The sequence below is a fragment of the Solanum dulcamara genome, chromosome 6, assembly GCF_947179165.1.
Source record: "Solanum dulcamara chromosome 6, daSolDulc1.2, whole genome shotgun sequence".
Classification (NCBI taxonomy): Eukaryota; Viridiplantae; Streptophyta; class Magnoliopsida; order Solanales; family Solanaceae; genus Solanum; species Solanum dulcamara.
In genome coordinates, this window is record NC_077242.1 from 28,810,582 (window position 1) to 28,826,976 (window position 16,395).

The 16,395-nt window shown below is 34.1% G+C and overlaps 1 protein-coding gene across 1 annotated transcript; it reads right to left on the reverse strand.

Moving 5' to 3' along the window:
* Positions 1 to 633: 633 nt before the first annotated feature.
* Positions 634 to 12,957, reverse strand: LOC129893365 (translation machinery-associated protein 22-like). Its single transcript, XM_055968885.1, has 7 exons — positions 12,680 to 12,957; positions 12,527 to 12,589; positions 3,714 to 3,775; positions 2,199 to 2,280; positions 2,009 to 2,076; positions 1,852 to 1,935; positions 634 to 1,012 (listed from the first exon to the last, which is right to left on the reverse strand). The coding sequence occupies exons 1-7, from the start codon at positions 12,825 to 12,827 to the stop codon at positions 956 to 958; spliced, it is 564 nt and encodes a 187-aa protein (XP_055824860.1). The 5' UTR covers positions 12,828 to 12,957; the 3' UTR covers positions 634 to 955.
* Positions 12,958 to 16,395: the final 3,438 nt, after the last annotated feature.

The window sequence follows — 16,395 nt, forward strand, 5'->3', positions numbered from 1 at the left end:
AATCGCCTAGTGTTTTTTTTGTCTCCGCTAAATTGAATCTGAAAACTCAAAGTTCTCAACCACTTCATTGACCACAAGACCACACCCTTTGGTACACCACCCACTTATATCTAATACAACTTTGATTGTTTATCTTCGTTCACACAAAATTCAATTATCTTGACACCGACAAACAAGTTAGCATACGAGGATCCATATTATTCAATCACAAAAACTTGTACTTTATTCTTTCATGTATTTTATTTAAATAACATTGGTTTTAGTTTACGAAATCTACAATATGACCTGGCATACTACGTGCTGAAAAATTAATAACTTAAAACAGACATTCTAATCCTCTCTGTTCAGAGAAGCAGCTCGTCTATGAGTAGCTAAAAAGCAGTAAGCAAAGTTGAAGGAGTACTTCAGAGTACAAATAAATGCACTTTTGAGTAGCGTCAAATTGATAATGCAAATAGCTCAACGTTACAACTTTGGAGAACCCCTTTCCACTATCCTTTTTTTTTAAAGTTAAAATTTAATAATAATATAGTCCACACAAATAAAACTTTGTAGTTCCTACAATATTATTCCTCTATCCAATTACTAGAGTTAATCTCACTGATAACCAACTAAGAATTTCACAAAAAACTATACAAGAATAAATACCATCACCATCCAATAATAAGAGAAACTATCACTAAATACAGTATAATACCAAATTTCAGAAACAAAATAGTATTGCAGCAACTGTACAAGCAGATATGCTGCAAGCAAACCAAACCAAACCATATCTAAACTGCAAAATCCCCTTGTGTTTTTTGAGTTCCCTTAGTTACTATAGGGAAAAGGGTTGGACGGGATACGAGCATCAATAGCTCCAATACAAATTCTCACTCCAAAATTTTAATCATATTGATAAGAGCATCGCACTAATAAAACACCTTGCTGCAAGCAAGAATAGAGTCTCCTAAGCTTATGCCGCAGGAACCTTTTTTCCATCTTCTATAAAGAATATTGCAGATTCTGGAACCTGAGAACCACAGAAAAATAGCTTCAGCAAACATCTTAAGAAATTGGGTAAGACAAGGGTATCTACTAATATAATATTTTTACTTTTTAAAAGAGTATCTAACCAACTTAGTAAATAATATGAATTTTGCACACAATTCCATGTCCATCTATGTGAAGTTTCAATGAAACAAAGTGCTTGAGAAAGAAAGTACCCACAGGCTCAGAAATAAATATAGCAGGAAAGAGGAAGTTACGGTTGGCCTCTTAAATCTTTCTTCCTGATCTGGTTAAGTTCTTATCCAACACTTGAGGGGACACTGAGAGCAACTTACTAAGCATGTTAAGTTCTGAGGGCACTGAAGTAATGTTGACATAGACATAGGCCAAAATCTCAAATATAGAATAAATGTCAGATCTGGATTAAGCTCTTACCAGACTCTGGAGGGGACACAAAGAAATGTAAAATAAATTTCCAAATTATTACTCAGTATTGTCTTTCATAGTAGCAACACATAAAAGTTTATGAACTGTTTTAGATGAAAGGACAAATTCTAAAGCACGATTAGAAATTCAGAAATGTATGTTTCGACTCAAGTAGATTGAATGATGCCTTGACCACATATTTGGCAAGAGAGATGCAATTTTTTGTCAATTGCAGTTCCTTTCTTGACAAAGAGGAAGAAATTTGACTCATTCCGGTGATATTTTTTATTACCTTTTTTTCATATTCGACTCATTCTGATGATTATTATAAAACAGCTACATAAACAGCCATAATTTTCTGTAATACTAGTAAATAACCAGCTAAAAACACACTTAATGACAAAAATCTAAAGATAATACAGAAATGAATATTACATCGGGCCAGGTTTTTGTAATAAAGTCCACAATGTCGTAAGCTATGTCTCCTTGAACGTCAATCTGCTCCTTCTCAGTTGGGCCCTAAAGGGTGAATGCAGGTCAGGCATACAACAAACTTATACCAGAGAAAATCGAAAACTATAACTCAACGCACCTTCACCAGGGAAGCTCCAGTAGCAAACTTTTTACCAAGCTTTTTGGAGGCATCACTTAGTTTAACACCTAAATGTCAAAAAATAAGACAGGCTAAGAATTGCAGCAATTTGGAAGTCGAAAAGGATCTAAAGAAAGAAGAACACGGATTATGCAACATAATACACAATAAAATATAGGTAAATGCTCACCAAAGAGTTCGAGACCTTTGATGGTTGTGATACTTTTCCGCTTGTTCCGTGTCACCTTTTCAATAATAATTTCTTGCTTGTCCTACCAAATAATTCAACAACTTAACCAATTGTAGATTAGTTCAGGAGCTCTAGTCCTGGACACAATTAAAGGATGATTGTAGGAAGTTGGAACATTATGGATATGCCACTCGCTGTTCTACAGTATTTGTATTGCAAACTATATCATGTTACTCACTTCTGAAATTGTACCTGAACTTATTAGCTGACTACTGCATTGCTTGAGTTAGTTACCCAAATCAATTGAAGCATCTGAGATGAGAATTCTTTTATTTTATCCCATTAAGATACCCATATATATTTTCAGTCACCCAAAGAAAAGAGAAAAAGGAAAAAGGAATATAGAAAGAAAAGAAACCCCCTATAGCCCCAAGATTCTATGTTTTTTATGAGGGTTCCAGAACACAGAACCCTTGACAACCACTTTCCTTTCAGGTTCTCTGCCAGGTTTAATAATGGTGGTTGAAAGAAGTAAATGATTAAAAAACTGAAAAAGACCAATACATTAAGTCAAACAATTATAACTCACACATAACTGGTACTAATAATTTTCATCCATGCAATGAAACACTAGCCTTAAATCTATAACAGCAAACTAATTATGCAAAGAGAAACTAGTTCAGCGGGATTTTTGTGGGTAAAACTGATTCTTTTAAGCACTATTGCTTCTCTTAGTGTAGTACTTTAATTAGCCCTTATACACTGCCTTCTGACAAGAAAGGTTGATCATGATCCTAACCTCCTGAGCAAGTTTTCCTTCTTAACATTGACAAGGAAAAAAGCCTTTACAAAACACAATAGCTCCTTCAAGTATGTTCAACCAGGCAAAATAGCATCTTGGAAAATGACAAAATGAAGAATAAACGCTCATCAACAACATACCTATGTAATCCCACAAGTGAAGTCTGGGAAGGATGGTATGTATGCAAACCTTACCTCTACCTTGTGAGGATAGAGAGGTGGTTTCTAAAAGACACTTGGCTCAAGAAACGCATAACAAAACGGGAATGAAAAGGATATACACTAGTGAAGAAGCCATGTTGAAAATAATGGAGAAAAGAATAGTACCGATAGCAAATAATACGATAACCGAAACAAAGGAAATAACAACTAATAATAAAATCAAAGGAAAAAACAATTAGAAGAGAATAATAATAAATGTATCATCGCAGTTCATGATGGGAAAGAGATCAGCTTTTTCATTAAGCATCGTCCACATTCACAATTTGTTGGCCAAGTATCAGCATAAGATGGAAGCTAATTAACAAATGAAGCAGATATGGATGTAATACAAAACTTTATAAATGAGGGAATTAACAGGAGGAATTCCAAGAAAGTCACCACTCAAAATTTGTACATGGCTTGTATTATCATTGGGATGGGGCGGAATCATAGAAACCTTAAAAGAGAGATTTTCATTCTTCAGATAATAAGAAAGTCTTTGAAAGTTCTTACTTTCTTTTTTATCTTTCCACCAGGAAGACGTTTGACTTCTTCTGGTTTAGATGCTGAAGAACCTGATCAAACAAAAGGAAGAAAGAGGATAAGCACAAAATTCAATTTGAACTCAGAAGGCTAATCCTAGAGTTCTCTGCTCAAAAGGGTTTCTACAACTATTGACCCAGATACAAAAACCAATCAAGCATATATCTGACATGATTACAGAATATTAAGTCCAGAAGAGGTAGAAGTAGGTTGAAAAAATATTGAGGAGAGGTGATTAGATAGGACATGACACAGTTTCCGTTTATTGAGGACATGACCCTAGATAGGAGGTTGTGGAGGACACAGATTAGGGTAGAAAATTAGTAGATAGTAGTGAGTTTTCTTGTTGTCCATCTGTACTAGTAGTTGTAAGATTCTTCCTATAGTTTCTTGTCCTTCCATTTCTGTTACTATTTGTTGCTTCTTGTACTTTGATTGTGGTATTATTACGGTGTAGTTACTGTTCAGAATGCTTTGTTATGTTTTCACTTCTGTTTATTCTCTTTCTGGACTGCTCTGAACTATTGTTTCTTGAGCCGAGGGTCTATCGAAATAACCTCTTTATCTCTAAGTAGGATCTGGAAGTAGGGGTAACATCCGCGTACACTCTACCCTTTCCAAACCCCATTTTTGTGGAACTACACTAGGTATTTGTAGTTGATAACAGAATATGATGATGTTGAAAAACACTATAAGAAGTAAGCATCTCTTGGCAATAAAATGACTAATGAAAGAAAAGGCCTCCGCTAAAATGATCTGGGAGTGTCCAATCATGAGAAGAAATATATGGATCACCACAGAGGACATAATATAAATAAAAGATTCAACTTTTGAAGAGGAATAAAACAAGTAGATTTATAAAAACAGGGTATCAGAAAAGAGATGAGAAGAACTTTCAAAACTAAAGGAATACAGCCAATAACGACTCAATACCACACCCTAACCAATTGTCAAACATAGACTACAACAACTATGCCTAAGTCCCAAATAAGTTGAGACCGGCTATTTGAGTCTCCACTTCTTCATCAAATATCATCCATCATATAAATAAAATAAAAGTGAAAAATAAGTTAAATATATGAATAAATAATAATAATAATATAAATTTTCTAACTACTCTAAAACCTCTTCTCAACTAGTAGATATAACTGATATGGATCTTTTTCATTCATTGTGCCCTATTTGCAGGTAAGTCTATATTGATACCAATGATTTGTAGGTCTTTTAAAACAACTTCCTTCCATGTGGTTTTAGGTCTACCCTGTCCCTTTTAAACACCTTCAATTACCTTAGTTTCACACCTACAAACTGGTGCATTTGTAGGTCGATGCAAGACATGTCCAAACCATCTCAAGCGACCTTCTCGCATTTTATCCTTAATGCATGCTACGCAACCTTCTAGAATGTGATCATTTATAATCTCGCCTAATAGTGCGTGATCGCACATCCATTTTAGCATCTAGATCTCTACAACACTCATCTTGTTGATATGTTGGACTTTAGTATCTCAATGTTCACTGCTATATAACATCACCGGTCTTATAGTTGTTCTATAAAAGTTACCTTTCACTTTAGTAGGCATTCTTCTATCACATAACACCCCACTAGCACTTATCCATTTAACCATTCAATTTTAATCCTATGAGTATCATTTTCCACTATCATTCCATTCTCTTGAAACAACGAGCCTAGATATCTATATTGTTTACATTTTCGCACCTCAATCCCATCTACTCTCACCTCAATTTCTCTCTTCCCATGCTAACTAAACTTGCAATGCATGTATTCAGTCTTAGTTCTGCTCATTCTGGCACCCTTACTCTTTAAGGTGCTTCTTCGTAGCTCAAGCTTTTGGTTGACACCCTTGTTAGTTTCATCAAATAACACAATATCATCCGCAAATAGCATACACCATAAGACCTCATCTTTTATTTTGTTACTCGTTCATAAATAGGGTGAACAAGTAGAGGCTCAATGTCGATCCCTAGTATAAACAATTGGTATGGGAAACTCCTTTGTATCACCTACTATTGTTTACACGTTAATGACGACTCCTTCATACATGTCTTTTATGACATTTATATATTTAATAATATGAACTTCTTTCTTATCCATCACCCACCAAAGGACCTTCTGTGGCACTCTATCATATTGTTTCTCTAGATCAATAAACACCATGTGTAGATCTTTCTTACTTTCGTGATATATTTCCATCAATTTTCTCCGAAAGAACATAGTCTGATTTGTAGATCTATTGGGCATAAATCCAAACTGGTTCTCTTTCACTCTTTTATGCTCTCAGGTCTATGATCTCACTCTTCCCCAAAGTTTGCATCGTACATAAATGAGTTCAATGCCACAATAGTTCGCACAACTTTGACTATCTCCTTTGTTCTTATAAATCAGGTGTTCTTCCTCCACTCATCAAGTATCCTACTAGGCTACCATTTCTTTGTATAGCATTGAATAGCTAGGTGAGTCATTCTACTTCGACCTCTGGACAACAAGCTTTCCTTATCCTCATAATTTTCATGCCAACCTTTACCTCTATAGACCTAATTCTACAAATTTAGCCAAAAAGTTTGTACCTTTCACAAATGTGATCTAAAATGTGATCCTCTTGGTTAGAATTGAACAATTTTTCGAGGTGGCCCAGTGGTTAGGGCTTGGGACTTTCATGTTGGAGGTCTCAAGTTCGAAACCCCTTGCCATCGAATGCAAGGGGTTTACCTTCTAGGTTGAGCTTGTCGCATCGGGCTTGCCTAGTGTGTGTTACCTCTCCTGTGTGGTTTGTGAACTATTGCATATGCGCGCGGGTTTTACCATGTGTCCACCCAAAGGGTAGTGGCTTCGGATTCCCTTGTCATAAAAAATGATCAAAATACTTCACCGTCTCTTGTATTGAGAATTAACTTTAACACAAAATCGTTTCTGCAAGCAATTCCTCCAGAGAGATCTTTCAAGCCTGAATTTACAATTCCTCATGGCTCGATGTTGACAGGATATCTGCAACAACCTTATAAGATTCATGTCCTTGGTCTTTCTCAACTGTAAACAACATATTATATTTTTTATGGCATTTATAGGCATCATATAGGGTCACCTTTTATATCTTGAGTTAGATAAGGGATAGAAAGGTTAAACTAATCTTCAAACTGAAATCCCCTTTACAACCAATTTCTAAGACATTGTACATACCAAACATCGACCAATGTCTGGCAAGCTCGTGTGCACTTCCAATGTTCCACCACTACTTGTATCCTCCTATTAGCACATGCAACACGTAACTTTGTGCAAGGCTTCGATACATGAAAAGAAATCATCTAACTTAGTTGTTGTGGGGTCCATCCCACACCTTTTTCTCTTCAACAAAAATTGCAGGCCATTCTTTTCCCTTTTGTCAATAAAGGCTACAGACTTTCTTTGCAATTTGCAATTGCAAATTGCAATTGATTAGTCGAAGAAAGTGGCAAGATTGGTGGTAAAAAATACAGAAGAAGAGTTCCTTCACCCTTATAAAAGGAGCTCTTCAGCTTCTCATTTAATAACACCAATTCACAGAGAGAAATATTTAGAGAGCTATGAGGATTCCATTACACTATAAGAAAATAGTCTGTGAAGAAAAATAGAGTGTGAGCGATATATTTTATAAGGTGGTAAATCAAGAGTGTTATTCCTTTTGAGTGTGTGAAAGTCTTTTTTTGAGTGTTGTACTCGGTACTACCCAGTATAAAATTCATTACTATAGTAATATCAGTTGCTCCTCTTGGCCCGTGATTTTTTTCCTTATTTAAAAAGATTTCCACGTAAAAATTTTGGTGTCATCATTTTTTTCATTTTATTTCATTATTTTGATCATATATATTTTTGTGTTAGTCCGCGTTTTTTCAACAAACTGAAATCAGAGCGAGGTTTTATCTGAGTATGCTCTGTGGTTGCAGCATAGTCTGAACTTCAACATCAGAAAAGATTTACTTTGATTTGCTATAGTTATATTTTTTGGGGGGAAAACTATGGAAGTCAACACTAGTAGAATGATTACTTTAAATGGAGTTAATTATGTCATTTGAAAGAAAAAAGTGGAAGACTTGCTTTATGTCAAGAATTTTTATCAACTAGTCTTTACCACTGTAAAGCCTGATAATAAAATAGATGAAGAGTGAAATTTGTTGCACACACAGGTGTGTGAATTTATTAGGCAATAGGTTGACAATAATGTGTTGAACCATATTTTTGGGGAGACACATACTCGTACCCTATGGGAGCATCAGATAGATCAACTGAATAATTTTCAAGGAATCATTAACCAATTATCTGCTATGGGCATTAAATTTGACGAAGAAATTCAAAGTTTGCTTCTACTTGGTTCCCTACCAGACTTTTGAAAAATATTTAGAACTTCATTGTCAAATTTTGCTCCGGATGGTGTGATCTCTATGGATTCCACCAAAAGTAGCATCTTAAACGAAGAGATGAGAAGAAAATCTCAAGGTTCTTCTTCTTCCACCAAAAGTAGCATCTTAAACGAAGAGATGAGAAGAAAATCTCAAGGTTCTTCTTCTTCGTCGAATGTCCTAGTAACTGGCTTCAGGGGGAGAAATAAAAACCGTGGTTCTCAGAATAGAGAACATAGTAGGAGCAAATTCAGAGGCAGACTTAGGGATATTGAGTGCTATTATTGTGGCATGAAAGAGCACACAAAGAATTTCTATCGGAAATTGAAGAGGGAGAACAAAGACAAAGACGAAAATAAAGAAGATGGCAATGAAAATTGCCTAGCCACTGTCTCCACCGAAGATCTTGTTATAGTCCTTTATGCAGATCTGATAAATATTGATTGTGATGAGTCAAACTGGGTTGTGGACACTAGTGCCACATCTCATGTAACATCAAAGAAGAAATTTTTCTCTTCCTATACTCCTGGTGACTTTGGAATCTTGAATATAAGTAATGAGACTGTATCTAGGGTGGTGGGTGTTGGTACAATCTGTTTGGAAACTAGTATTGGAACTAAACTAGTTTTGAACAATGTAAAACATGCACCTGATGTTTGTCTACACCTAATTTCTGTTGGTGTTCTAGATGATGAAGGATATGTCAATACCAATGGTGGTGGAAAATGGAAACTTATTAAGGTTTCCTTGGTTGTGGCTCGTGGTAGCAAACACCGTGGTCTATACTGGACTACGGCTTCTACTTGTGCTAATATGGTGAATGCAGTTAAGAGCGATAACTCCTCAACGTTGTGGCACAAGAGGTTTAGCCACATCAGTGAAAAAGGACTCAATGTTTTGCCAAGAAGAAGTTGTTGTCTGATTTGCAAAGTGCTAAATTAGAAAAGTTTGAGCACTGTTTGGCGGAAAAACAAAGCAGGGTCTCCTTTAAATCTAATCCTTCTTCAAGAAAGATAAAGTTGCTTCAGTTGGTACACTCTGATTTATGCGGTCCAATGAAGACAGACTCTGGGTGGTGCACTCTACTTTGCCACTTTCATTGATGACTGTTCAAGAAAACTTTGGGTCTATATCTTGAAGACTAAAGACCAAGTGTTGGGTGTCTTTAAGCAGTTTCAGGCTTCAGTTGAAAAAGAAACTGGAAGGAAACTGAAATGTATTCGTACTGATAATGGTGATGAATATTGTGGACCATTTGACGAATACTACAAACATCAAGGTATTAGACACCAGAAGACTCCTCAGCTTAATGGGTTGGCTGAGAGAATGAACAGGACATGGATGGAAAGAGTTAGATGTTTGTTTTCTGAAGCAAAGTTGCCGAACTCCTTTTGGGGTGAGGCCTTATTGACCGCTGCACATGTTATTAACTTATCTCCTGTTGTTGCTTTGCAAAGTGATGTTCCAAATAGAATTTGGTATGGAAAGGATGTTTCCTATGATCATTTGAAAGTATTTGGCTGCAAAGCATTTGTACATGTGCCGAAAGATGAGAGGTCAAAGTTAGATGCCAAGACAAGGCAGTGCATCTTAGTTGGATATGGCCTTGATGAATTTAGTTATAAGATATATGATCCAATTGAAAAGAAGCTTGTGAGAAGCCGCGATATTGTCTTATGAAAAATCAAACCATTGAAGATATTGACAAAATAGAGAAGCTAAAATCTTCAAGTTCAGATGGAGTAGTTCATCTTGATCAATTTCCTCATACAAGTGTAGATAAAGTTGGTGGGCTTGATGATCATGGTGATGCTTAGAATCAAGTTCCAGATCAACATGTTGATGCTGATGGTAACAATGATGTTGTTATTGATAATGCTCCTGCTCATGAAGTTGTGGAAGAAGCAAATAATCCTCTTAGGAAGTCCACAAGACAACTTATTCCCTCATCTCGCTATTCACCTAATGAGTATGTGTTATTCACTGATGGGGGTGAACCTGGGTATTATGAGGAGGCCATGGAAAATGAGCATTAGCATAAATGGTTAGAAGCTATGCAAGATGAGATGAAATCTTTGCATGAGAATCACACTTATGAGTTGGTGAAATTGCCTAAGGGCATGAGAGCTTTGAAGAACAAGTGGGTGATCAAAGTTAAAGTTAAAGAACACAGGTTGAAGCACAGATACAAAGCTAGATTGGTTGTTAAAAGATTTGGTCAAAGAAAGGGGATTGACTTTGACGAAATATTTTCTCCTATTGTGAAAATGTCCTCCATTCATACAGTTATTGGTTTGGCTGCTAATCTTAATTTAGAGATTGAGCAGATGGATGTGAAGACGACTTTTCTTCACGATGACCTAGAAGAGGAGATTTATATGGAACAACCTGAGGGCTTCAAGGTAAATGGTAAAGAAAATTCTGTGTGCAAACTCAAAAAGAGTCTCTACGGGCTAAAGCAAGCTCCTAAACAGTGGTACACGGAGTTTGAATCCGTTATGGGGGAGCAAGGCTACAAGAAGACTCTCAGATCACTATTTGTTAGTACAAAATTTTTATGAAGATGATTTTATCATCCTCCTGCTATATGTGGATGATATGTTGATTGTGGATAGGAATACTTCTAAAATTGACGAGCTGAAAAAAGAGTTGTGTAAGTCTTTTGTTATGAAAGACTTGGGTTATGCCAAGCAAATTTTGGACATGAGAATTACTCATCTCAGGGATGAAAGGAAGATTTATCTATCACAAGAGAAGTACATTGAACGTGTACTGGAGTGCTTCAACATGAAAAATGCTAAGCATGTTAGCATACCTTTTGCTGGTCATATGAAGTTGAACAAGAAGATGTATCCTACAGCTCGGGAGGAAAAAGAGAACATGGCCAAAGTTCCATATTCCTCCGTCGATGGAAGTCTAATGTATGCAATGGTATGCACTAGACCTGATATTGCTCATGCAATTGGTGTTGTCAGCAGGTTTCTCGACAATCCAGGAAAACAGCATTGGGAAGCTATAAAGTGGATACTCAAGTATCTAAGGGGAAGCTCAGATAAATGTTTGTGTTTTGGAGGATCAAATCCAATCTTGAAGGGCTATACAGATGATGATATGGTAGGTGACATTGATAACAGAAAATCCACTACTGGAAATTTGTTCACTTTTTCAGGGGGAGCTATACATGGCAGTCAAAGTTGCAGAAGTGTGTTGCACTGTCTACAGCTGAAGCTGAGTATATTGCGGCTACTGAAGCTGGTAAGGAGATGATATGGCTCAAGTAATTTTTTCAAGAGCTTGGCTTGCATCACGAGGAGTATGTCGTCTATTGTGACAGTCAAAGTGCAATAGACTTGAGCAAGAACTCCATGTACCATGCAAGGACGAAACACATAGACGTGAGATATCACTGGATTCGAGAAAAGATAGAAGATGAATCTATGCAGGTTGAAAAAATTTCTACAAATGAGAATCCTGCAGATATGCTAACCAAAGTGGTAACAAGGAAAAAGTTCGAATTGTGCAAAAAACTTATTGGCATGAGCTCTCTCTAAGAAGATGAAGATACCTCATTCTAGTGTATGGGACTGGAAGGGGAGATTTGTAGGATCCATCCCATACTTTTTTCTCTTCAACAAAAATTGCAAGCCATTCTTTTCTCTTTTGTCAATTTTGTCAACAAAGGCTACAGACTTTCTTTGCAATTTGCAATTGCAAATTGCAAATGATTAGTCAAAGAAAGTGCCAAGATTGGTGGTAAAAAACGCGGAAACAAAATTCCTTCACCAAGGAGCTCTTCAGCTTCTCATTTAATAACACCAATTCACAGAGAGAAAAATATTTAGAGAGTTGGGAGGATTCCATACACTATAAGAAAATAGTTTGTGAAGAAAAATAGAATATGAGCGATATTTTATGTAAGGTGGTAAATCAAAAGAGTGTTATTCCTTTTGAGTGTGTGGTAGTTTTTTTTTTAGTCTTGTACTCGGTACTACTCAGTATAAAATTCATTACTATAGTGATATCAGTTGATTCTCTTGGCCCGTGGTTTTTCCCTTATTTAAAAGGGTTTTCACGTAAAATTCTTGGTGTCACTATTTTCTCATTTTATTTTATTATTTTAACCATATATTTTTGTGTTAGTCCGCATTTTCCCAACAGTTGTCTCTATTGGGGTTCCAACAATAGCTTCATTCCAGCTTCATCAACCATAATATGTTAGTTCTTCCACCCCTTCCCTTGTAAGCATCTCAGAATCCCTACTTCTAGAGAAGCAAATAAACTTAAAAATTTACAACTAAGCAAACTAAAATCACTACACTAAAGTATATATCCATATTACACAGAGTTTGCCAGGTATATGTCTGAAACGAACAGAAAGCGAGCTCTCACCTTCAGAGATTGAAGTCGACTGAAGCTTATCAGAGACTTTATCTGTCTCTGTTCCATTTGATTCTGCAAAGACAAACAAATAAACAAAATCTCAATAGACCTCTATTTATAAAAATATATATAGCATAAATAGGGCTTTCTTAGGGTTACAACCTTTAAGGAAATCCGGGTAGAGATCGGGTGCGTTTTGAATCAGCCAGGGTTTGCATTTCTCAAAGTCGGGACCGAACTCACAGTACTCCCCTGGTAACCCGCAGACTCCACAGTATAGTACCTGAACTGGCTGCGGCTTATCCGCCATTTGAGAACAGCTCAACTTGAGTTGAGCAGCTATCCAACAAGATTCTGAAGCTAAGCAAACGACGGCGTTCGGAGTGTCTTTCGTCCAGTTGTTGAAGTAAATTATGGGGAGAAATAAAATCGTGAGGCTTCTTTTAACCAAATTAAAAATCAGTAATGTGATGCTAGAGTTGAATGGATTAACAAAAAGTTTTTTTGATAAGGAAAATTAACAAAAAGATTGACATTTAATTTAGGGATAATGTATAAATATCACCCTCAACTATGACCGAAATTTCAGCGATTCACATTAATTTTATTAGGGTTTTATTATCCCTAAATTATTTTAAAATAAAATAAATACATCTTAAAGGCTGACGTGGAACAGAGAATATGCACACTCTCTTAAAGGCAACTGATGGGTGAAAAAATTGGACACGTGTCTGTTGACACCCAATTTTGACCCTCCATAACGCAAAGTAGCTATCGAGTTTCTTTGAATTTCGAACATTTTTGAAATAATTAGCTTCTATAAAAACAAAGATATTTTCATTTTATTCTTAACTTTTTTTATTTTTTTATAAATTTTAGTATAATATACATATTTCTATATAACTATATCTTTGATTACTATTTATGTAGTTATTCGAAAATCATCTTTGAATAAATTTTATATTTTAACTAAATACAATAATAGTTAGGTTAGTTTAATTATAATTTGTATTTTTAAAATTTTTAGTTTTTTCTATAAAAAAAAACAAAAAAAAAAACTCCAAGTCTCCCACATCGAAAATCCTTAAGGAATTTGGAATTTTTGGAACTTATATAAAGGTTCATATTTTCATTAAGAAGGGGAGAAGTAGAGGTTTTTTAACCACCCAAAGTTATAAATTTTCTTAACTTGGCTAGAATTTTTGGACTCTTGTCCCCAGCCTAAAAGTTGTAAAAAATTTTAGCTTTCAATCTATATTTTTCTTCAAGGAAAATAGGAGATTGAAGTCAAAATTTAGGCTAAGAACAGTGTTCTTATAACGTCGAACCCACGAAAGTTTGAGTCTAAATTTTTATTTTTTTATTTTATTTTTTTGTAGATTGGAGTTCCATCAAGCTCTTGGATGGTGGTGAAGTTGTCTTTCGCTCATCGTCTTCAATCTCGCGGCTCAGAAAGAGGTAAAATCTTTTTTCAGCTTTATTTTATTTAATTATTTCATGTTTTATATTTAGTTGATTCATAGTCTTTTTTTTAGTTAGTATGTGTTAAGAATAATTAGATTAATGATATAAATTTGTTATAGTTAGCATATGTTATGATTAATTAGCTAGCATATGTTAGGATTAATTCATGAAAGCACTTAGTTTTGTTCATTATTTTTTCAAGTAGTTTTTCTTGACAATATAGATTTTTATGTTTTTAATTTTTTCTTTTAACATGATTTAGATAATAAAAATATGCTTAAAGTTGTTATTTAATTAGAAATTTCATGGCCTAATTGATTTAATTCTTTCTTTAAAATTAAGTTAGTTAGCATGTTTTTAGTCACTTCTAGAATGCCCATCAATTTGATACCTTAACATATCATGATATATTCCTTTGTTTAGTCTAAAATGAGTAGATGCTACTGTAATTTTATTTTGGTGCATGTGATACAATTCGAGTCCATCTTTGGACTTCATCCTTGCATATCGTTGAGTTTTGAGTCTCCCGTCATCTTGATCAAATTGTTAAAAAGTTGATACATGGAAAGAAAGGTAATATTCATGATTTAAATATTGATATTGGGTTGTATACACAAAATACATGCGGAAAATAATGTTGCAAACACTGTATACAATATATATATATATATATATATATATATATATAGTCTTATATACAATGATATATAGTGATATACAGGAGATACAGGGAACAAACACTGTATACAGTGTGTATACAGTCTCATATACAGTGATATACAACAGATGCAGGAAACAAATACGGTATACAATGTATAACAGTGATATGCAATGATATACAGCATATACTGATTCAGGTTGTATTTATATTGATTCAGGTTGTAATAATTTATTTACTTATGTTATTTATGGTTGCTTAGATATTAATTTTAATTTTTTTAACTTAATTAGATTTTCCTAAAGATAAACCAATTCATGTTAATATTACGCTTTAAATGATTTTCTACCTTTATTTAGTCATTTGGTAAATTTTTACTTTTTTTATATACATGTATATTATTTTTAATGTTTAAGTTTGATCATTTTTTTAAAAAAATAATTTTAAAGTCTTTGTTTTCTTTCAAATTAATATTTCCAAAAGTTAGTTAAATAATTTTTTAAATCGTCGGATAACCGCGCGTTAACGGCCACTTTGAATGCTTAACACCTTCTCAAAGTGGAAATAAGAACCTCATACCTTTTTCTCTGGATTTTTATGACTTTAAATCTGTTAGGGTCTTTTAAATTAAGTTCTCTTAATTTCTTTAAAAAATTAAGTGGCGACTCCTTCTTTTTCTAAAATTGATTTTTTATTTATAAAGTTGAAATTAATTTTAAATCGTCTTTTTCCGATATAACAGTGTCTTTTTTTTAATTTATAACTTTACAATTAGTTAGTAAACATAATTATTGATATTAAAACTTACATACAACAACAACAACAACAACAACCCAGTGTAATCCCACAACGTGGGGTCTGGGGAGAGTAAATTGTACGCAGACCTTACTCCTACCAAGGTAGGACAGCTGTTTCCGAGAGACCTTCGGCTAAAACAAAAAGCATAAAAAACCATTAGATAAGGCTAAGAAGTGAAGAGAAAAAAAATAAGTTCAAAGCGAAATGATAAGACAAATAACAGGAGCGCTACAAATAAAATAGAGTAATCAAAGTAGAGAAAGTACGGGAAGTAATAGATAATAGCAGACATCAGAGAACTAAAAATTATAGTTTACTAAAGCGTCTACTAATACGGTAGACTACCGTGACTATATACTAGCCTTCTATCCTAATGTGGGTCCTCCACACCCTCCTATCTAAGGTCATGTCCTCGGTCAGCTGCATCTGCGTCATATCCTGTCTAATCACCTCTCTCCAATATTTCTTCAGCCTACCCCTACCTCTTCTGAAATCATTTCTTTCTATGTAAAATATTTATTTTAATTTCTTCCTCAATTTAATTTTTTTATTTTTTTCTTTCATTAATTACTTATCTTTTCACTTTTAATTATTTTTTAAAAATTATGTAGATTCTTTAAAAAAAAATAATTAAAAAGTGTTCTTTAATTTTAACGTCTTAATTTTTTTTTATGTTTTATTTGATTTTTTTCAATTATTTTGATATACATTCGAAATTAAATAATTTTAAATACAAGCATTTTAAATGAAATTTGAAATCAGATAAAAAGGAAAAGACAAAGAAAATAAAAAGAGTAAAGAAAATTAATAGAAAAATAAAAAAGAAAATATAATGAATGAAGATAAAAAAAATTTTAAAAACTTAAATTCAAGAATATTTTAAAAATAAAAAGTATGTGTATTAACTTAATTTAAATACAAGATAAAAAAAATTAAAAGAAATTAAAAAAAATTAAAA